Source organism: Aspergillus caelatus (genome assembly GCF_009193585.1).
Source record: "Aspergillus caelatus strain CBS 763.97 unplaced genomic scaffold BDV27scaffold_286, whole genome shotgun sequence".
Classification (NCBI taxonomy): Eukaryota; Fungi; Ascomycota; class Eurotiomycetes; order Eurotiales; family Aspergillaceae; genus Aspergillus; species Aspergillus caelatus.
The window spans coordinates 25,121-43,927 of NW_022475549.1; the positions used below are offsets into that span (position 1 = coordinate 25,121).

Sequence of the window (18,807 nt, forward strand, 5' to 3'; positions counted from 1 at the left end):
CGAAACAGAACTGATCAGGTTTCGCTTGTCTGCTGGTGGGCGGTTAGCCGCGCGGTTAACGGTGCCCCCGACCCACACCTTGCATCAACAGCCGCGACAGAGAGAGAGGTTTGATATTCATACAAGTTGGAATTATATTGATATACCACTTGTTTGTAAGCTGTCATAGACCTTTTCGCTGCCCTTTTTACCCTCTGTATACGGTCAGGGTTCATGAATCGATACCGGAATGCTCCCAGCCTTAGAGGCCCTACTAAGGCGACTGCCAGTACTCTCTGTCAGAAATGCTTAAAACGAGATATGTACCATTCTTCGGTCGTCAGTTCGCATTTGGCTGACCTGTTACACGGCATTATAGCTATGAATGCACGATTAGCGCCCAGGAACGCCCGTACCAATATCGTCCTTCGCGCACACAGCAACTACAGAATCCGAAATTGCGGCCGCAGCTTTCAGCGGAAACTCCGAATGATCTATTGCGCTCGTAAGAATCCATGATATATCTGTTTTGTAATTTTTATGCAGTGCGCTGACTTATTCTTAGGCAAGGTGTGGCCGATGATCTTCTGGCAAAGCGAGAAGAAGAGCGGGGCCGTAAAAGAGACATAGATGAATCAGGTCCCCCGGATAATCAAGGCCAGACATCAAAGCGAGCTAGGTCAGCATCTTCGCATTCTGTGAGCTCTGTATCTACGATATCTACAAGCCGATCCCATTCACAGTCCTCACCTCGCCGTAGAGGATACAGTGCAAGAAATAAGCCTCACGGGACGAAGTCAACGTCTTCTCACCATGAGAAGCTGAGAAAGAGACGGTATAGCGACTCATCTTCTAGCCATTCTGCTCATTCTTATTCATACGGAGAAAAAGACTGCACTCGTTCCGGATCACGGGAATGGACGGGTGACAGGAACACAAGACGAAGGCGTCGAGCGTCTAGCCCTGAGGAGCGTGGGCGAGCTAGAAACTTGTCAAGAGATGGTAGCCGGAGAGATAGGACTCGAAGCCAGAGCATTGATCAGGGCCGAATTGCAAGGGATAGACGATCCGCGACACCTGAAACGATGCATGACCCCAACCGCCCTGGAAGACTTTCGAGAGATACCTTCAGGCATTCAGGTCATTCAGATGGCCGTTACAGTCAAGCGCATGATGAGGGGGCTGGGCATAGCCGAGGCCACACAGTACCTCAGCCTCGAAGGGAGCGGAGTCTCAGCCCCTACAGCAAACGTCTCGCATTGACCCAAGCCATGAATATCGGCCGCCCGGGCAAGTGAGAGGTTCAGCAATGGCAAAAAAAAAAAAAAAAAAAAAAGGAGGGGGGTGCGCGCAAGGAAAAGGGAAAAGACTACCACTACAAAACTGTATTATAGTAATATGAATCATATATCAATTGATATCGGTGTCCACATAATATAACGCAAAATGTCCTCAACGCCTTTTCGATGCGTATTGCCAGACCCAACAGGGAGCGCCTTAAAAACCAGATGTAGAATGAACAAAGGATCGCAAAATACCTATAATCACACCTCTGGTAGGGTATCAAGATCATGCCAGGTCATCTTCCTCTCTTTCCCTCCGTTCATCTTCATCCTCCCTCTCACGTACATGTATGCCTTCAACCAACATTTCGCCCTCTATGCCTACATCCTCTCCTGTCTGGCTTCCATTAGCCCCCGCGTCTTTATCCTTCGCCGCACGCTGCGCATTCTCTATCCTCTGTCGCACGAGCCTTGCGATTGCGTTTTGCGTCCTCACATTGAGAGGGGTTAATTTCTCGTCTAGATCCCGTTTTAGATCCCAATTGGGCTTCTTCGGTTGAAGTTTGAAGAGATCTATAGGTTGATCCGCCTCTTCATCCTTCTTGGCTTGTTCTGCAGTGGCCTTAGCTATCTCCGTAGCCTGTGCTTCCACCGTAATTTGTCCGTCTGCGGGGGCCTGGTCAAATCCTAATTTCGGGCCACGGGTTTCTGCGTCATAGTTTCTGCCGGAAAGAAATTTGGTTGTGACATCGGGGGCAGCATCTTCCAGCTCGTCATCTTTATCGTTGGATTCTGTTAATGGCTCTGGCTCTGGTTGCTTTCTTTTAAGCGCCGCGAGCTTTGCAAGTCGAGCTTTGCGTTCTGTTGCCGCCGCGTCGAGAGTGGCATGGTTGGATGACATATTGGGAAACTCGATATATATTAATAGGTAGATGATGTAAGGTAAAGCAAGCGTTGCAGGGAAAAGAATGAGCTCCCCCGTTTCAGGGTCAAAAGTATGCGACAATTTTCAGCATCGCCCACCGACTAAGTATTTCTTGACAATGTTATCGGAAGTGGTGCGCCACACTCCGGGAGCATCAGCCACACTAGCGACAGAATCCGGCGGCCGTGATAAATCGGCATTAGTTTCTTCTCAAGCTTCTAAGGACCAACATCTACTTACCCGTCCGTGAACCGCTTTTCCTGCTATCCTGCTGGCGTCTATGTTCAATGCAAAAGATCACGAGATCACGAAATCCTGAATGTCATTTTGTCCCCATCATCTCCTGCGTTCCCGCTTCAGCGCCGGGCTGCCGTCCCGTGCTCCGAAACATAGGTTGCGTCTAGGGCATTGGTATCGACAAAGTGCGAAATTTCCAACAGCACGACATGTCACGAATCATGCGTCGACATCGAATATTACACATCATTGTGCATATGACTCTGTTGGCAACGATCTAAACCCTCGGCCTGACTCTAATCCAGCTTTAATTCGCGAACCGAGAGACACCCGGACTGAGGTCCAAGCTCATAGCCTTCAAGATGCAGTTCCTCATCCAGTCCAGGAATACGGGGATGAAATCGCAGGGGGCTCATCATTATCATATCTGGATGGCATTCCTGGCCCTTCTATATCGTCATCTGGAGAAAAGGGTCACAATAATCAAGAGCGCAAATTCGTCTATGCTACCCGTACCATGGTCGATGGTAAGGCGAAGTATATCTACAAGACGAGACAGGTGAGTCAGGAGACGTACGATTTTCATCAGAGCATAAAGATGAGATCATTGTGCTACGACCGCGAAGATATCCAATCATGGAGAACCACTTATAGTAGAATATATCGAGCTGCGCTTTCCGACATGGATATACAAGGGTTTCCCGCGTCGTTGATGCTCGATGATGCCGATTTAAGTCTACTCGAGAAGATCAAAACAGACTGCTTGGGTAGCTTCCGTGAGGCTTGGGATGCATTGGACAAATCCGCAAAGGCTCTACACTGGAAGTGTTTATCATTATGGCTGTTACAAAACTCCCCGCGTCTGGCCTTGGAATTTCTCCTTGTCACCTGCCAAAGTGCGGACAAGCCTTTGTTCGTCATGGTTTCGGATTGCTTCCTCTTTCTAGATAAACACCATGCCGGTGAATTTCAACACTGGGAAAAGGGGGGCCACACATATGTGTCCCTTTTGCTTACTTGTCTAGACCCAAGCAATTGGCCTGTTGCGCACCTTACGCAAAAGGGCGTCCGGCTCTACTTGAAGAAGGCTGGTCCCGAGGAGCTTTACCATGCCTGGGATATCGTGGATGAAAGGAGGAATCATATAGTATCCGAGACGTGGCTTTGCTTTATGCGCCGGTTTACGGAACTCGGGGATATCTATAAATCATTAGAGGCACTTGAACTTGTGCGGAGACGGGAGCAGGAAAATTTTTTGATGGATTCTCAAGGGGTTATGCGTCACTGTTGCAAACTTCTATTACTCGACTCTGTTCAGGATACTCCGAATGGGCGCAATTTCTATATCCTACCCAAACTTCTCAAAATGGGGGTACGACCTGATCGGGATATGATGAATATAGTTCTGTCCAACGCTTTCAAGACCGGTGATCCGCAGGTGGGATTCGATATGTTCCGTTTCATGAGACGGCAGTCGCTCGAGCCTGATTCGTTTACCTACTTAACCTTGCTTAGCGACGCGGTGACTCGTGGTGATCGAGAGCGTGTTCAATCACTGATACAAGATATTAGAGCACGTGGGCTTGAGAAGAACGATTGGATCGCGAGCAAGATATTTCACGCTCATTTTACTTTCAATGCCAAGCACCATGATCCAAATGACGACCCCAATGGAGTTTTTTACTCACTACTGGATATGTACAATCAGTTATATGACATCACGCCGTTAAAGGAGCTTTCTATCATTCCGCCAGAATACACCCCTTCCCCGGGAGGTGATAATCTCAAACCATCTCTCATTGCTCTGTACCTGATGATCGCGACCTATCTACGGTGCCAGAAACGCATATCCCACGCTCATCGCGTCTACACCAAGTTCAAAGCTCTTGTCTCACGGGACCACCCAGTCATAGCTCCACTAGCCTCCACTGACCATACTTACAACGAGTTTTTGGTAGCTTTTCGAGATGATCCTCGCGGGCTGCGACCGGCTGTGCGACTAGTGGAGGATATGCTGCACTCTTCTAACCAAGACCGAGAACTCGAGGATGGGGTTACCGTTCATGGCAAACCATCAGTTCGGACCTGGACAATCCTGATGAGCGCCTTCACCTTCAATAAACAGCCACTTGCCGCGGAGAAGGTTCGGGAGATGATGGCCAAACACGGAGTAGAATATAACCAGGTTACCTGGAACACAGTCATCAACACCTATGCAAACGCGCAAAATACTGCTGAGGTTGCAAAGTCAATTAAGGCCATGGAAGCTCAAGGCTATTCTATGGATTCATATACAATGAAATGTCTCCGCTACCTGCAAGATCCAGAGCGCCTATGGATTGCGGTAGAAGAACTGGACAAGGCGACGGACGCTCGCCACGATATGATGACCTCTTTTGATCAGAGGCCTTTGGCGGAGCATGAATTGGATGAAGATGAGCATCTGTTGGAGCAAGGCTTGCAACGTCTGCGCGGAAGAAAGGAGTCTACTCGTTGAGATACCCTTATATAACCATTTATTTTCTAGTGTCTTTCTATCTTCTTGCATTTAGAGCGTGGGTTCCGGAAAAGAATGTCATCTTTAGCACGGGGGATTGATATATGTGAGGATATCCTTGGTGTAAAATATCACTTATGTACAGTACACATGTAAATAACAATGCGAACTCCCTGCAAGATATAATAATGCCCAAACCACCAAAAAAGGTTCTTTAACGCCGATTGCTGGTAAGGTCTTCATTCATAAAAATCAATAGTGGAAGGACTGTTCAGAGAGGAACAGGGGCAACCAGGAAGCTTTCAACCGCCAAAGAAGATCGAAACCTAGCTCATGTATATTAGCCTTACTGTTACCTCAACTTGGTATGTTCATATGATGCTGTCAAGCACTCACAGCCATCAAGATGCAACAGATACTGACATACGGACTAAGCCGTTCACCGATTCGTGCACACTTCCAGAATACCCCGAAGAAGCTTCAGATGAGGGTGTTAGTCTCATCTCTTAGTTGACATCCTGGGGAAGACCGGAGATAGAACCTACCCATGTTGATTACGGTCCATAATTCCTGGCATGATCGAGTGGGCATAGGTACTCGTGCAGATGACGAGCAAGATAACCAGCAGGAGCGATTGAAAGTTGAACAAGGCAGACTACAGGAAGGATTATTCTTAGTCGGCAGTCATCCCATTGAAGTCGAGCCTGTCTAGATAGGCAGGCTTCATTCACAGCTCATTCACTCACCATCTTGTCTGAACAGCCTGGGATTGATCTGTTTTCCTCCTTGAACTTAACGCCAATGACTTAATAGACACCAGTTTCCGTGCAAGTTCTAGAACGATCAGGAGAAATCAAAGGCTAATAGAGACCCAGATACTATCATACTATCTGTCTACACGTTCCGTCCAGTGAATCAGAAATTCTGCCTCTCATGTCCGCCAACCTTCCTCACCGCCCTAGTTACCGTCCCAATGTTAAACCGCCTACCGGTAGAGCTCGAAGGCTTCTGCCGCCGCCTCTACGTCCAGTGCAGCGGATAACTCCAGCTCCATCCGGTCCGCATCGACAGCCAAGTTCTGGCCATGTGTCGAGCCAGCTTGCCCCTCCCTGGCCGTTCAACCCTCAAGAGATAGCTCTAATCCGCGCCGGTTATTGCCCAGCATTCAAACCCGATACCGCCGAGAACGCGGATTCTACTACCCCAGAAGCCGAATCTCGTAAGCACAAGAAGCGCACCATGGCTGAACCAAGAGCCCGTGCCGCTAGGCACAAGGGTCAGATGAACTTTGCTGCTGAATGTAGGTTTTGCCTCTTTCGTTTTACGCAACTTCTGTTACTTACATCATTATGTTTTCATTTGATAGTGCGTCTCCTCCTTCTCGCATATGGTGATCCTAGCCCGCACCCGTCTTTCCCTTCGGAGCCTCTTCCCGAAACAGTTCGTGTGCTCGATGAGATTGTTACCGATTTTGTCCTTGAGATGTGCCACGGCGCAGCTCAGTATGCCGCCTATTCGCGCCGTCAGAAGATCAAGGTGGACGACTTCCGATTCGCGTTGCGCCGTGATCCCAACAAGCTTGGTCGTGTCCAGGAGCTACTGCGCATGGAGCGCGAGTTAAAGGAAGCTCGGAAGGCCTTCGATCAGAATGATGATCAGGTTGGGAACTTGAAGGATGCTAGCAAAAAGGAACTCGAAGATTTAGGCGAAGGCACCGATGGCAAGAAGAGCAAGGGAAAAGGAAAGAGAAATGCTAGAAGGGACTCGGATGCTACGGAGGACACGACGGTTTCGAAGAAGAGAAAGACTGGTTGACCCAGTTGCCGTTGACCCTGCTTCGCTACTTTCAACGTCGTTCTACTCCAGCATTATTTTCGGGCGTTCTGGTTTAGGTTACGAATATTTATTAAACATAGGGGATACCATTTGTTGTTATTAGAAGGGCGTTTATTGGGAAAATTATCTCTAATCTTTAGGTTGAGAGCTCAAGACATCAGATATCAAGCGGTCCTTTCAGCAAGCCAGGCGCTACTAAATGACGACATTAATCTTCCCACCCGGTTTCTACAGATAAAAGCTCCGATACTCGTTGGTTCAGTACATATGTCCATTCATCATGATTGACATGCCGGTACGAAAAGCCGGCTTCGTAATCATCAAGTCTACACTATATCATCGGAGCAAATAAGGCCGATCTGCTCCTGTCATAAAAGGGTCTCAAACCCTTGCTCTTCCCATTTTGCACAGCTCCTTTTTTCAATCGCTCTGAACAAAGCCAGATTGACTCCCATACGCCATGCTCTTCTGGTCCCTTCTTTCTTTTTTTTTTTTTGACTTCTTTTTGCTTTCGTCCGTCCATTCGATTTCGCACTGCCCCAACAATCGCAGATGTAATGTCATAAATGCCATAACAGAGAGGCAAGGATGGGAGCAGAACTGAAAACAAGCTTTTTCCACAAGAAACGATAACCCTGGACGAGATAGAACCCTAGACACATATCAAGGAAAAAAGGGATAAACAGAGTAGTGGGATAATAGATGCGAGAAGTAAAAATTGGATGCGACAAGAGATGTAAAGAGAAAAGAAAAGGTGTCTTCATGGATAGCCTTGGTTTTACGTTCCCTCTTTACGCGCGAGCCTCCTCTCCACTTCGGTCTTGAGTCCGCTGCTGCCCTCCGCGGCCTCCCTTGCCACCTCTCTGACCTCCGCGCTGGCCGGATTCTGCATTGCCGGACTCGCCGCCAAGGGTGAGCTGGGCAGTAGCTAAGCGGTTGGACAGTTCCATCTGTGTCCGGATGGTGTTGGCCAGGTAGGACACAACCAGAACGTCCTGGATGTGGTTGTTGCTGTAAAAATCGTTAGCATTAGGACGTATTGCGCAACCCAGCATGATAAAGGGTGAAAATCGGAAGGGGTTGGGAAAACATACAAATCCCGCTCGATGTCGGCAGGCTCAACCTTGGGCGCCAAAGCGAGAGCGTTGAGAAGGAACTGGCCCAGTGCTGTCGATGCAGGAGCTTCCTCATCGATGACAGATTCGACATACTTGGAAACGCGGTCAATCATACCAAGAACCTCCTCGACGGCACGCTCAAGAGCCTCGATATCGGTGAAGATGTTCGCAGCACGGCTTTCAGCATCGCGAGCGGCAGCAATAGACTCCAAACCACTCTTTTCAGTCTCGCCGTAGCGAATCTCGTGGGGGACGGGGATAAAGGCAGCGCTGTCGGCGGCTCTCTCTGCCGTCACACCGACAGGAGCAGAAATGTAGGCGCGGGTTTCAACATCCTTGCCAGGCTCGGTAGAGACAGTCAAGTGGACAGCAGGGTGAGGGAAAGTTCCATCACCTTGTCCGCTGTAGAAGTTCTGGATCAAAGCGGAGAAGGTGTTCAACTCCGACGAAGTGGCGTACCAACCGACCAGCACTTCCTTCGGGTTTGCCTTGAGATGCAAGGCAAGCATTTGCTTCTGGTATTCCATGTCGACCTCAACCTGATCTGTCGTCTCAGTGTGTCCAACAGCGAAAGTCGTACGAATTTCCACCTCAGTTCCATCCTCTGACCTGGTTCCTAGCAGGGTTCCGATGACACGCTCCTGGTCGGCATTGCGACGGAGGGAATGATCAAGGATCGAGAAGAGAGCCTGCCATGGGGGATCAGCACTTCCATCCTGTAGTTATCCTTCCGATAAAGCAAACGTACCTGAGGATGAATGACAACATTCAGAGGGGCGGTTGTCGGTGCAGACCCCACTGCCATCGGGCCCAGAGGGCGAGCAAGGTGAAGGAAAGAATCAGTTTCAGCCATGGTGGGTAAGAAGTGTTGGATGCGCGAATGACCGTTCTCTCTAGCTCTCAACTCTTTCACTTGGTATCTTCCTCGGCGTGGTGGAGAGTAGCTCTCTTTTTTTTATCAATTCTTCCGCCCGCTAGACTCTGCGCCGACGGAGGTTCTGCGAGGCTCAAATTGTGTGTGCGCGGCGGGAATTTCGCGCTAAGATAAGATAAGCCTCCCCGACCCCAAAGAGAGGGAGAAAAAAAATAATTCGGGAAAAAAAGACCAGAAAGTCTGGTGCCTTCAGAGCTGCAATACCAATCCTTCAGGTGCATATCTTCTTTCACAAATGGCTCCCCCTCGGAATAGAGGTCCTAAGGGTCGTGGAGCCCGAGCCGGAGCTCCTGTAAAGAGGAGAAATGGCTTCACAACGTCCCGGGTAGACGAGATAGAGTAAGCTTCTCCCATTGGGTTCACTTTGTCAAGCTAACCAGCCTACCCAGGTCAGAAGAATCCTCAGGCGGAGAGGAGGGTCAGTTCGAAGACAGCCTTGGAGATGAAATGGATTATGATGGTCCTATGGACGATGCATCGTCAGACAGCGATGAGGACGAAGATGACAAGTCGGCCCGTCCATATAACGAATTGCTTCAGCTACTCAATACAACCGCTGACTCTAAAGGGCCGGCGCGCAAAAAGAGGAAGACTGAACACAGAGATGATAAAGGAGGAGCAGCTCGGAATGACACTGTCGTCGCCGCCAACAAAGAGGAATTACTAGAAGATGACGACTTGCAGCAGCAGGAACCTTCTGATGAAGAAGATAACTTAGATGAGGCTGATGCCGATGGTCAAGCCGACAGCGACAATGAAGATGGTACAGTTTTCCAGTCTATATGGCTAAAGAGAACCCACTTGTTAATATATAGCAGATAGTGACCCCTTTGAGGCACATTTCGCGGGGGAAAAAGAAGACGAACTGCCTAAGAAAATCGAGGCTATAGGGGATAATAAATGGAAAACTGTAAAGAAAGAGCTCCCCGAGGATTTGAAATTGGTGCGCGCTGCTCCTGATACGGGAAACGATCTTTCATACCTACCTGCGCTGAAGAGTATCGCGAATTTAAAGGTAAGCCATATCTATCCGACGACCAGATAGTATGTGGATAACAGAGTCAGCTGCTTACTATCCTACAGCTCAAGAAAAAGTTGAAGGCGCCTGCTCTGGAGCATATCCCCCAGATCAGCGGTCATGCCCAACAACTCGCCCCGTACATCTTTGATTATCAAGACGTCTTGTATGGCGCCAGAAAATCGTCTAACTCGGCCCAGTTACGAGACATTCTGGCAGTTCATGCCGTTAACCATGTATTGAAGACCCGAGACCGTGTACTCAAGAACAACGCTCGTGTCGCAAAGGAACAAGATGCCGACCTTGATCTGCGGGATCAAGGATTCACCAGACCCAAGGTGCTGTATCTTCTCCCGACTAAACAAGCTTGCGTACGTGTCGTCGAGTCAATCACCCAGCTCTTTCAACCTGAGCAGCAAGAAAACAAGAAGCGTTTCATGGACACTTTCTCTGCAACGGACGACAAGTCCTGGGAGAGTAAACCGGACGACTTTCGAGAGTTATTCGGTGGAAATGACGATGACATGTTCCGGCTAGGCCTCAAATTCACGAGAAAGACAGTCAAATTCTTTGCACAATTCTACGCTTCAGATATGATCCTTGCCAGCCCACTTGGCTTGCGCACGATCATGGACCAAGCTGAGTAGGTTCCCCGAGAGCGTCCTCGCTAATGATAGCCTAGAGCACATGCTAACTTACTATAGCGCGAAGAAACGTGACCATGACTTTTTGTCTTCTATTGAAGTCGTTATAGTGGATCAAGCCGATGCCCTTCTCATGCAGAATTGGGATCACGTCGACTATATCTTTAAACATCTCAACTTACAGCCCAGGGAGGCGCACGGCTGTGATTTTAGCCGCGTGCGAACATGGTACCTGGACAACAACGCACGATATGTCCGCCAAATGATCATGCTGGCTTCCTTTATTACCCCAGAGATCAACTCGGTCTTCTCCACACATATGCTGAACGTCTCTGGTAAGATCAGGATGACACCAGTATACGCTGGAACAATCTCCGAGATCCCACTCCCAGTATCTGTGAAGCAGACCTTCTCCCGTTTCGACAGTCTCTCGCCGGTGAAAGACCCAGACGCGCGATTCAAGCACTTCACCACGACCGTGCTCTCATCTTTAGTCCGCAATATCACATCCGGGCGGGGGAACAATAGCGGTGGAACCTTGATATTTATCCCGTCGTACCTAGATTTCGTCCGTGTACGCAATTATTTTGCTACTTCCGCGCAGACCACGAACATCTCCTTCGGGGCGATTTCTGAATACTCGGACACTCGAGACATCATGCGAGCTCGTACGCACTTTATGAATGGCCGACACTCCGTATTGTTATATACAGAAAGGTTCCACCATTTCCGGCGGTACCAGATCCGTGGAGTCAAGCGTGTCATCATGTATGGAGTGCCAGAGAACCCAATATTCTGGGGGGAAATTGTTGGATTTCTGGGTATGGATCCGGCAGCGATCGATGAGGCCGCCGAGGGAGGTGTCCGCGCACTGTTTTCCAAGTGGGATGCACTGAAATTGGAGAGGATCGTTGGAAGCAACCGAGTTGGCAATATGCTGCGGGAGAAGGGAGGTGATACCTTCACATTTGTATAGATTCGAGTTAGTCCAGAGTGCTAACTCTGTTGTACTGTATTTTATTATACCAACGACTTATCAGATTCATGTTTCTTTGAATCTGACAAGTACTGTTATTGTACACCATGTACTTTTTTTTTTTTTCCCTCACAAGACTTGAGCGATTTGTGGTATAAGATTAAGTATATCTGTCGGTTTCTGGATAAAATTGTATGTAGAAAAGTGGGTATGCCGATCCACACCCACATTTCTAGTCTATCCGTCAAACATCATTTGACGCCGATAGCGCTCCAAAAAGTCACACGGCGGCTGCACATTGGAGGAAATGTTCGCTATTCTTTTTTCTCTTTTCTTTTCTTTTTGTTCAGCTTCGAAACGAATTCAGCTGACTTTCTTTTTATTATTTTCTCAGTATCTTCTTTAAAAAGAATAAACGAATGAATGAATAAATAAATAAATTAATTGATTGATTGATTAACTAATACAGGAGGAGATCCATTAGTCATTGAGCAACCCCGATTTCTTTGCTTAAAACAGTCTACTTTATACCTACCTCTTTTTCCTTCTCCTCTATTTCTTCGGTTCTTAAACCCCCAGGAGACAAGAAAAGGGTTAAATACCAGTTCACATCGACTGAATATGACGCGTCCGTCGGCGTCTAGTCCGGATGAGAACCAGCATCCTGTCGAGGATGTCAGGTCCGAGTCGGTAGCCAAATCCGACGACCCTCGCAGCGTGTTCTCCGCGGTGTTCGGTTGGAGCAGAAAGCGCCGAGACAACACCCATGAAGATGAAGATGAACGGAGACCCTTGCTCGGATCAAACTCGCCAATGTCACCGTCACCATCATCATTATCATCATGGTGGGAAACGACATGGGATTCGGCACAGGAACTCTGGCTCCAGGGTAAGGGAATGATCCTTGTCATGTTGGCTCAGTTCTTCGGGGCTTCCATGAATGTCATGACTCAAATTTTAGAAAGAAAGGGAAGGAATGGAGAAGGGTTTCATCCTTTTCAGGTATGAATGATCATTCGGCTTTTATAAAAAAAAATATCTCGTACTAAACTGGAACAGATCCTGTTCGCCCGCATGTCCATCACAGTCATAGTCAGTTATCTGTACATGTGGTACACCAAAGTCCCTCACCCGTTTGGGACCCGCCCTGTACTTCATCTTCTTCTGCTTCGTGCAGCCGGCGGCTTCTTTGGTGTTTATGGGCTTTACTACTCCGTTCAATACCTACCACTGTCGGAAGCCACAGTGTTAACTTTTCTAGCGCCTATCCTTACCTGCTACGCCTGCTCTCTGTTCATTCCCAATGAGTCCTTCACACGCAAGCAACAGCTCGCTGGCGTGGTGTCGCTAGTTGGTGTGGTTCTGATCGCACGGCCTTTCTCGCTTTTTTCAAACGGAAATCCCCCCGACTCCGGAGAGCCCGGCAGCGGGGAGCAGCCTGGTTCAGAGGATGAATATCACCATATTCTAGCAATCGTCATGGCGCTCATGGGAGTCATGGGGGCGTCCTGTGCGTACTCAACTATCCGAATGATCGGACAGCGCTGTCATCCGCTAGTGTCTGTGACATATTTTTCCTCGTTCACGACCATTGTGTCGACCGTGGCCATCCTGGTGATGCCTTCTATTGCTCTGGAACTGCCGGGCACCCCTTTAGAATGGACGCTGCTCTTGAGTCTTGGTGGTTGTGGGTTCCTGCTGCAGTTCCTCTTAACCGCTGGTCTGTCGTACGTGCCTCCGCCAAGGAAATTGTCGACGTCGGAACAGCATCGTCGATATGGAAGCGATGGGAATGGTGAACCAAAGGAGGAATCGCGCAGCTCGTCCGGATCGCGGGCCACGTCTATGATATATATGCAGATGGTCTTTGCTTTGTTTTATGACCGCGTTGTGTGGGGAAGTACTCTGTCTCTCTTGAGTTGGATGGGATCTGGTCTGATCTTGGGAAGCGCCATCTATGTGGCCGTCGTCCGGGAAGCGCCCGCAGCTGCCACTAGGGAAGATGAGAATGAGACGAACTGAGTACTACTAGGAAACAGAAACGGAAATGGAAATAATGAAAATTGGCCGCGCACGACGACGTCACGACTTGCATAAGCGGAGAGGAATGAAGGCCAGGAAAGAGGACGGGCGGGGGAGGTGGGAGAAAAGACAACTAATGCATGCCGGAGCCGGCGAGGTAAGAGCTATGACGATCTGAGGGATTTGACAGCAAGCAATAATACCTTTTTTGATGGTGATGGTGATGATGATTATGTGGTGCTACTGCGCGACAACAGCGAAAAAAAGTCTGTTATTGATTTGATAGTCTGCTATATATTACCTACTATATAGACGTGTTGTATAGACTTACTCGTACATGGATAATGGATGATGATTTTATTTACATACCAAGATGCATAAGTAGCACATAGCTACTACTGTAGTATTAGTAGTAGTAACTAACCCTCCCTCAATCCGGACGCTCAGGACAGGTTGCAGGCCGTGCGTCGCATTGCAGCAAAGTTGAGGGCTGGGAGAACCTTTTTTGGTGGCGCCCTACCGGTGGATCCACAAGGTTCGTTCATTGGTGGTGGACGACAGTGCTCCGTTTGTGTTTTTTTTTTTTTTTTTGATTCTCTTATCCATGTGTATAACCGACCATGGGTCAACCATAAAAACCATTGCCTCCTGGAGAAATTTCGTCCTCTGGACGGATCTCAGCCACAGCGTCATAGGGTTACAGTTGACACCGAAAAGTCCCGACGGCACTTCCCGAGACTCACCGAATTGACTGATTGGTGCCGTCTGTGCCTGATTTTGATTTTGAATTTTTTTTATTTTTTTTTTATTTACCCCGGATTTCAAGTGGCGTTTGATAGGGGAGATATGGAGTAGTAGGAGTAGGTGTACATAAGTAATAGTACGGAGTATAGTATATATATATATTATCTACCTTGATCGTCCACCTTCCCCATACTTCCCACCCCCCATTTCTCTCATTTCATCTGACTAGTTAAAATCAAAGGGTAAAAGAGATAGAAAGGGGGCCTAAGAGGTTAGAAGAGAATAGGAAAAGAAAAAAAAAAAAAAACTAACAATGCGTCACTTCGATGCCTGGTTACTTCGAGATCCGTACTCCATCTTTCATTACTACTCCACGGGACGAAGATGGCAAGAGGCTATTCGTGATTTGATTCAAGAACGCAAGATCTGCGCGCCTTCCGTGGATATCTCTCCTCATGCCTCCTCCTCCTCCTCCACATCATCCAAACCAGTCGACCCATATGCCCGGCCCATGGCATCCCAATTCGACAGCTTATTCTTCCGCAAGCTACCTGCCGAAATTCGTCTCATAATCTACAACTACGCCTTCGGCGATGAAGCTATCCATTTAGTCCAGTTGAAGGGCAAGATCCGCCACGTCCGGTGCAAACATCCCTCATCATCACTCGACCGCAACCGCCGCTGCTGCCCTGTTACCCCAGCCCGCTGGCGGGTCCAGGATAACCACTCCGACAGCGTGCTGTACCCGCACACGCACGCCTCCCTCCCAGCGTCCCTGAGCAATTCCTCGGTGGCATTACTGCGCACATGTCGCGCCACATACGCTGAAGCCGCCGACATCCTTTACGCCAACGCGGTCTTCGACGTAGACGACCTCCACACCTTCATCGCCTTCTCTCTGATCGTCTGCCCGGAGCGTCTCCGCTCGATCAAACGCCTCACCGTCCAATGGATGCCCATCTGGCAGCCCATGGCCGGCCAGGAGCACAAATCCTCCATCTATTCTCACACTCACAACGACCACCTCTGGGCTCTTTTCTGGACCCGGATTGCCGCCCTCCGTGGCCTCGAACAGTTGCATCTGAGCCTTGACCTCGGCCGCTTCAGCGGTAACGCCATGGGCGGTGTGATTGGCGGGAAACGCTTCCGCCTGGCTATCGATGAGCCCTGGGTTTCCCCGATGTTCTGTGTCCGCGGACTCAAGTCGTTCGAGTTGGGCATCACGGCCCGCTGCGACGCCTACACCAAGAGAGTGATGGAGCAAGACCTGTGCCGGGATGCGGTGGCTTTGCGAGATGCTCTCCGTGAGCGTATGTGCTCAGCACGTGGCCAGATACCTATCGTTCCTACTCTTCAGATGAAGAGGGCGTGTGGCATGGAGGCGGAGGTGCTCGACGTTGCGGAGAGGAAAACGCGACCGCGCCTTGCTATCACGGCTGCTTGATCACTTAAATTTCCCGTCAATTCGACAACATTTTGATATTACGAAGTGAAAAATACGCATTTCAAGCTTCCCAATGGAGGCAGAGAACGGAAATAGCAATTTGGAATTAGGAATGAGATACCCTTTGTGTGCCTGCATTTGTGTTTAATTTTTTTTTTTTTCCTTATCCTTGCTTCCTGGTTGTCCACATCGTCTTGTGACTATAAAAGTTAGAACTGGGTTCGAAAATAGTCAGCGGTTGATCTACGATTGACTTTTGCCTCTCTTTACCTCTCGTCCTGTTACATAGATAGATGACAGAAGTTAGATGCTTGTCGCTTTGCCCAAGCCAATATATGCCAGTTATACGGAGCCAAGAGTGGGCAGATGATGCCAGCCGGCGAACTCATCACCCAAGCCTGTGTGCCATCTCCGAGATACTTGATCAAAACCCACAAGAAACGCCATAATCGATTCCAACAGATCTATCTAAATCTATCTACAGCCAAGGCAACTTATTAAAGATAGTATCCTGCAATCAACAAGCGGAAGAGACAAAAGAAAACCCCCCCGGCCGATATAAATACAGATCAGAGGAAAAGCAACAGCAGTGGGACAAATGAACAAACGAAAAAAAAAAAAAAAAAACCGACGATGAATGAAATGAACCCTTTGACCGTTCCCTAGATTTCCGTACAATTTAACCCAAACTTGGAGACATGCGATTTCTTTCTTGACCCAACAGGAGGAATGATTATGGGGGCAAATATCATCATAATAATAACAACGGTAATATCAACCAGAAGGTAAAAAAGAGAAAGGGGAAAAGAGAAAAAACATAAATAAAGAGTCGCCAGAATCAATAAGGAAACATTATATCGTACCAACCCATCTGATATAAGATCGTCTGATAATGGTCATAGAACTCTGTGAAAGGGGGGAGGGGAATGAGTAGTAGATATTGTTGTGCCCTTTTTTTTTCTTTTCTTTTTTCTCCTTTTCCAAGCTACCATGAGATAAATGTCAATTTGTGGGTTTTTCGGTTCCCCCTTCTTTTTCTTTTGTTTCATTCTCTGACCTAACTTACATGTGCTCAGAGAGACATGATAAGCAAATATCCGAAAGAGTGAGAGAAGATGATCAGAACTTGATAGGGCTGAACCATGCTTGACCATCGGTTCTAATTTGACACGGCATTGGCGGGCGATTTGAATGGTTCAATGTGGCCGTTACTGCGTTCCTGCTCAGACTCGTGCTCCTCCTCACTTGTCGGGGAAGGGGCGCGGCTTTCCAAGAGTGACCGACGGCTGCGCATCTGTGCATATGTCCAGTTAATAACAGCTCAATTCCACTCGGGCGACAGAATCTCCTTACCCAGGATCTTACACCTCCAATCAATCCCAAGCTGTACCCAGTTGCAAAGTCTTCATTCCGTCCATTGCCAATGGGGCTTTCAGACCGGCCCACTGATTCCACCCGTGACAGATGGGTTTTCATGGTACCAGTGGTAGGGCTGACAACATTTCCTCGTGTACTGCCCATGTCTACACTGTTCCTCGCACTCGGTGCCGGGCTGCCAGGCCGGCTATTCTGCCAGAGCTGCCGTAATTCTCGGCCCAGCTCCTGGCCCGTGGTTGTCCAGTTGTTTCGGATATTGTCCCGAATTTCCGCAACGTGTCGCTTGATTTCCAGTTCGTTCTTCTTAAGCCATGACACATTCAGCTCCTGTCTCGAGGCGCCTCGCTTGAATTGGCGGGAAATGTACTGGTCGTAGTCGCGGACAATTCTGCAATACAGTCAACCTCCGGCACAGTACCACAATAAGAGGCAGATATACTCACCTGGTGATGATTCCCGTGGTGCTGACGCCTTCCGTCCTCTGAGTAACCAAAAACTTGCCCTGGGCCTTGATCGGGGCGTAAATATCATCTCCTTCGGCCGCGCCATAGGGCAGGTCATCATGCGCAACGTAGTCGATTTGGTGCTCGTCGAGGAACTCCGGAGTCAACAGCCAAGGGCAATTAGGAATCACTTCGTCCACCCATTTACAGTGACGAACGCTCTCTGCGCGCTCCGCACCACTCAGGACAGTAAGACCCTTCCGGTTATGAGTCTCCTCATCTCCAGTCACACCGACCATCAGGTGCACATCCGGGAAGGCCTTCTTCGCCTGTTCAAGCTGACGCATATGGCTGTTACGCAAGAAGCTCCATTAGCACCATTCCAAGTTTTTAAAAGTAGACACATTAACATACCCCACGTGGAACAAATCAAAGACACCATCCGCATACACGCGCACTGGGCGCCCCACGGGCGGAGGATTAGTATGGTATCCAACCGGATCCTGCAACCCGGCCCGCTGAGGTGGCTGCATCATGTCCTCGGTATCCTCAACATCTGCCGTTTTGATCTGTAATCCCGACCGGCCCTTGCTTCGGCTTTCGATATCGCTGCTGGCAACCGTCGTTTCTGACGGCTCGCCGGGATCTTCCTTGCTGAGTGCCGAGGGTTCGTCGGTGACAGGACCATTGGCTTGCTCGCCAACCGTTGAGCTCTTCCGAGCCCGTTTCGATGGCGGAACATTGCCCGCCGAAGTTACATCAATCGGTGCCTGCTTCTTGTACTTGACCGACAGGGGAGTATTCGGACCGGTGGAATCGTCGCCATCTTCGCCCGACGCATCGCGTGATGAAGGTTGCAGAGGATCAGCGGAGGTTACGTTGGACGGAAGATGTTGGGAAGCACTGCGCTTGCGCTTTCCTGCCGACGAGGGAGAGGACATTATGATAGAATGGGAAGGTAATGACCGAGGGAGCCCTGCTCTACTTCCGTCGAAAAGGATGGGGGTTGTGTGCTTTCGGAAGAAAAGAAAAAAGTCGAATGACCAAATTAATCTCAGGGGGGAGGGGGGAAGAGAGAGGTATATGAAGGGCAGTAAATCGAGACGCGTTGGGAGCGCGAAGTGGACAGAGTAGAAGTGAGTGATGGGGAAAGGAAGAAAGCGGGAGGAGTAGGACAAAAACACGGGACCCGATTTAATGGTTTTAGGGGTCTTGTTCTTTAGTTTACCCTTCTAGCCCCTAAAACCAATTGATTCATGGGGTGGAGAGAGACGGGGGAGGGAGAGAACCAGCAAGTGCAAGTTGAATGAGTGAGTGAGTGAAGAGAGTA

General features: G+C 49.0%; 10 protein-coding genes across 10 annotated transcripts; 6 read left to right on the forward strand and 4 right to left on the reverse strand.

The window, feature by feature from the left end:
• The first annotated feature begins 131 nt into the window (after positions 1-131).
• Positions 132-1,298, forward strand: BDV27DRAFT_136705 (zinc finger CCHC-type containing 10). The gene is made up of 3 exons (XM_032068819.1): positions 132-298; positions 349-484; positions 545-1,298. Exons 1-3 carry the CDS (start codon positions 214-216, stop codon positions 1,275-1,277), a joined length of 954 nt encoding a protein of 317 aa, XP_031922159.1. The 5' UTR covers positions 132-213; the 3' UTR covers positions 1,278-1,298.
• Positions 1,299-1,381: 83 nt separating this feature from the next.
• On the reverse strand, positions 1,382-2,370 carry BDV27DRAFT_136706 (CCDC12/cwf18 family protein). Its single transcript, XM_032068820.1, has one exon. It carries the CDS (start codon positions 2,161-2,163, stop codon positions 1,549-1,551), a length of 615 nt encoding a protein of 204 aa, XP_031922160.1. The 5' UTR covers positions 2,164-2,370; the 3' UTR covers positions 1,382-1,548.
• A 37-nt stretch (positions 2,371-2,407) lies between these two features.
• Positions 2,408-5,088, forward strand: BDV27DRAFT_58851 (pentatricopeptide repeat protein). The gene has a single exon (XM_032077022.1). The coding sequence runs from the start codon at positions 2,507-2,509 to the stop codon at positions 4,919-4,921; it is 2,415 nt and encodes an 804-aa protein (XP_031922161.1). The 5' UTR covers positions 2,408-2,506; the 3' UTR covers positions 4,922-5,088.
• Positions 5,089-5,224: 136 nt separating this feature from the next.
• Positions 5,225-5,851, reverse strand: BDV27DRAFT_136711 (protein kish). The gene is made up of 3 exons (XM_032068821.1): positions 5,668-5,851; positions 5,467-5,576; positions 5,225-5,399 (listed from the first exon to the last, which is right to left on the reverse strand). The coding sequence occupies exons 1-3, from the start codon at positions 5,668-5,670 to the stop codon at positions 5,306-5,308; spliced, it is 207 nt and encodes a 68-aa protein (XP_031922162.1). The 5' UTR covers positions 5,671-5,851; the 3' UTR covers positions 5,225-5,305.
• A 90-nt stretch (positions 5,852-5,941) lies between these two features.
• On the forward strand, positions 5,942-6,975 carry BDV27DRAFT_136712 (putative transcription initiation factor TFIID subunit 13). Its single transcript, XM_032068822.1, has 2 exons — positions 5,942-6,221; positions 6,288-6,975. Exons 1-2 carry the CDS (start codon positions 6,161-6,163, stop codon positions 6,734-6,736), a joined length of 510 nt encoding a protein of 169 aa, XP_031922163.1. The 5' UTR covers positions 5,942-6,160; the 3' UTR covers positions 6,737-6,975.
• A 39-nt stretch (positions 6,976-7,014) lies between these two features.
• BDV27DRAFT_136713 (eukaryotic translation initiation factor 3 subunit F) lies at positions 7,015-8,861 on the reverse strand. Its single transcript, XM_032068823.1, has 3 exons — positions 8,624-8,861; positions 7,852-8,564; positions 7,015-7,768 (listed from the first exon to the last, which is right to left on the reverse strand). Exons 1-3 carry the CDS (start codon positions 8,726-8,728, stop codon positions 7,549-7,551), a joined length of 1,038 nt encoding a protein of 345 aa, XP_031922164.1. The 5' UTR covers positions 8,729-8,861; the 3' UTR covers positions 7,015-7,548.
• A 183-nt stretch (positions 8,862-9,044) lies between these two features.
• On the forward strand, positions 9,045-11,447 carry BDV27DRAFT_149904 (U3 small nucleolar RNA-associated protein 25; the record flags this gene model as incomplete). Its single annotated transcript, XM_032071141.1, has 5 exons — positions 9,045-9,148; positions 9,199-9,572; positions 9,625-9,824; positions 9,893-10,470; positions 10,532-11,447. 5 exons carry the CDS (start codon positions 9,045-9,047, stop codon positions 11,445-11,447), a joined length of 2,172 nt encoding a protein of 723 aa, XP_031922165.1.
• Positions 11,448-11,835: 388 nt separating this feature from the next.
• On the forward strand, positions 11,836-13,761 carry BDV27DRAFT_136715 (DMT family transporter). Its single transcript, XM_032068824.1, has 2 exons — positions 11,836-12,449; positions 12,507-13,761. The coding sequence occupies exons 1-2, from the start codon at positions 12,069-12,071 to the stop codon at positions 13,467-13,469; spliced, it is 1,344 nt and encodes a 447-aa protein (XP_031922166.1). The 5' UTR covers positions 11,836-12,068; the 3' UTR covers positions 13,470-13,761.
• Positions 13,762-14,513: 752 nt separating this feature from the next.
• BDV27DRAFT_136717 (uncharacterized protein) lies at positions 14,514-15,982 on the forward strand. Its single transcript, XM_032068825.1, has one exon. The coding sequence runs from the start codon at positions 14,527-14,529 to the stop codon at positions 15,655-15,657; it is 1,131 nt and encodes a 376-aa protein (XP_031922167.1). The 5' UTR covers positions 14,514-14,526; the 3' UTR covers positions 15,658-15,982.
• A 284-nt stretch (positions 15,983-16,266) lies between these two features.
• BDV27DRAFT_136718 (choline-phosphate cytidylyltransferase) lies at positions 16,267-18,807 on the reverse strand. The gene is made up of 4 exons (XM_032068826.1): positions 17,892-18,807; positions 17,478-17,828; positions 17,011-17,422; positions 16,267-16,951 (listed from the first exon to the last, which is right to left on the reverse strand). Exons 1-4 carry the CDS (start codon positions 18,416-18,418, stop codon positions 16,817-16,819), a joined length of 1,425 nt encoding a protein of 474 aa, XP_031922168.1. The 5' UTR covers positions 18,419-18,807; the 3' UTR covers positions 16,267-16,816.

Bases quoted from the DNA above. Each gene is read 5' to 3' on its own strand.
- BDV27DRAFT_136705 (XM_032068819.1), top strand. From the start codon at position 214: ATGAATCGATACCGGAATGCTCCCAGCCTTAGAGGCCCTACTAAGGCG. The intron at 299-348 runs ATATGTACCATT...GACCTGTTACAC, and splicing joins TCAGAAATGCTTAAAACGAG to GGCATTATAGCTATGAATGC. The intron at 485-544 runs GTAAGAATCCAT...ACTTATTCTTAG, and splicing joins CCGAATGATCTATTGCGCTC to GCAAGGTGTGGCCGATGATC.
- BDV27DRAFT_136706 (XM_032068820.1), bottom strand. From the start codon at position 2,163: ATGTCATCCAACCATGCCACTCTCGACGCGGCGGCAACAGAACGCAAA.
- BDV27DRAFT_58851 (XM_032077022.1), top strand. From the start codon at position 2,507: ATGTCATTTTGTCCCCATCATCTCCTGCGTTCCCGCTTCAGCGCCGGG.
- BDV27DRAFT_136711 (XM_032068821.1), bottom strand. The intron at 5,400-5,466 runs GTAGGTTCTATC...CCTCATCTGAAG, and splicing joins ATGGACCGTAATCAACATGG to CTTCTTCGGGGTATTCTGGA.
- BDV27DRAFT_136712 (XM_032068822.1), top strand. From the start codon at position 6,161: ATGGCTGAACCAAGAGCCCGTGCCGCTAGGCACAAGGGTCAGATGAAC. The intron at 6,222-6,287 runs GTAGGTTTTGCC...TTCATTTGATAG, and splicing joins GATGAACTTTGCTGCTGAAT to TGCGTCTCCTCCTTCTCGCA.
- BDV27DRAFT_136713 (XM_032068823.1), bottom strand. From the start codon at position 8,728: ATGGCTGAAACTGATTCTTTCCTTCACCTTGCTCGCCCTCTGGGCCCG. The intron at 8,565-8,623 runs GTACGTTTGCTT...CCCCCATGGCAG, and splicing joins ATGTTGTCATTCATCCTCAG to GCTCTCTTCTCGATCCTTGA. The intron at 7,769-7,851 runs GTATGTTTTCCC...CGATTTTTACAG, and splicing joins GCCGACATCGAGCGGGATTT to CAACAACCACATCCAGGACG.
- BDV27DRAFT_136715 (XM_032068824.1), top strand. From the start codon at position 12,069: ATGACGCGTCCGTCGGCGTCTAGTCCGGATGAGAACCAGCATCCTGTC. The intron at 12,450-12,506 runs GTATGAATGATC...AAACTGGAACAG, and splicing joins AAGGGTTTCATCCTTTTCAG to ATCCTGTTCGCCCGCATGTC.
- BDV27DRAFT_136717 (XM_032068825.1), top strand. From the start codon at position 14,527: ATGCGTCACTTCGATGCCTGGTTACTTCGAGATCCGTACTCCATCTTT.
- BDV27DRAFT_136718 (XM_032068826.1), bottom strand. From the start codon at position 18,418: ATGTCCTCTCCCTCGTCGGCAGGAAAGCGCAAGCGCAGTGCTTCCCAA. The intron at 17,829-17,891 runs GTATGTTAATGT...CTTGCGTAACAG, and splicing joins TTTGATTTGTTCCACGTGGG to CCATATGCGTCAGCTTGAAC. The intron at 16,952-17,010 runs GTAAGGAGATTC...ACATATGCACAG, and splicing joins TTGGAGGTGTAAGATCCTGG to ATGCGCAGCCGTCGGTCACT.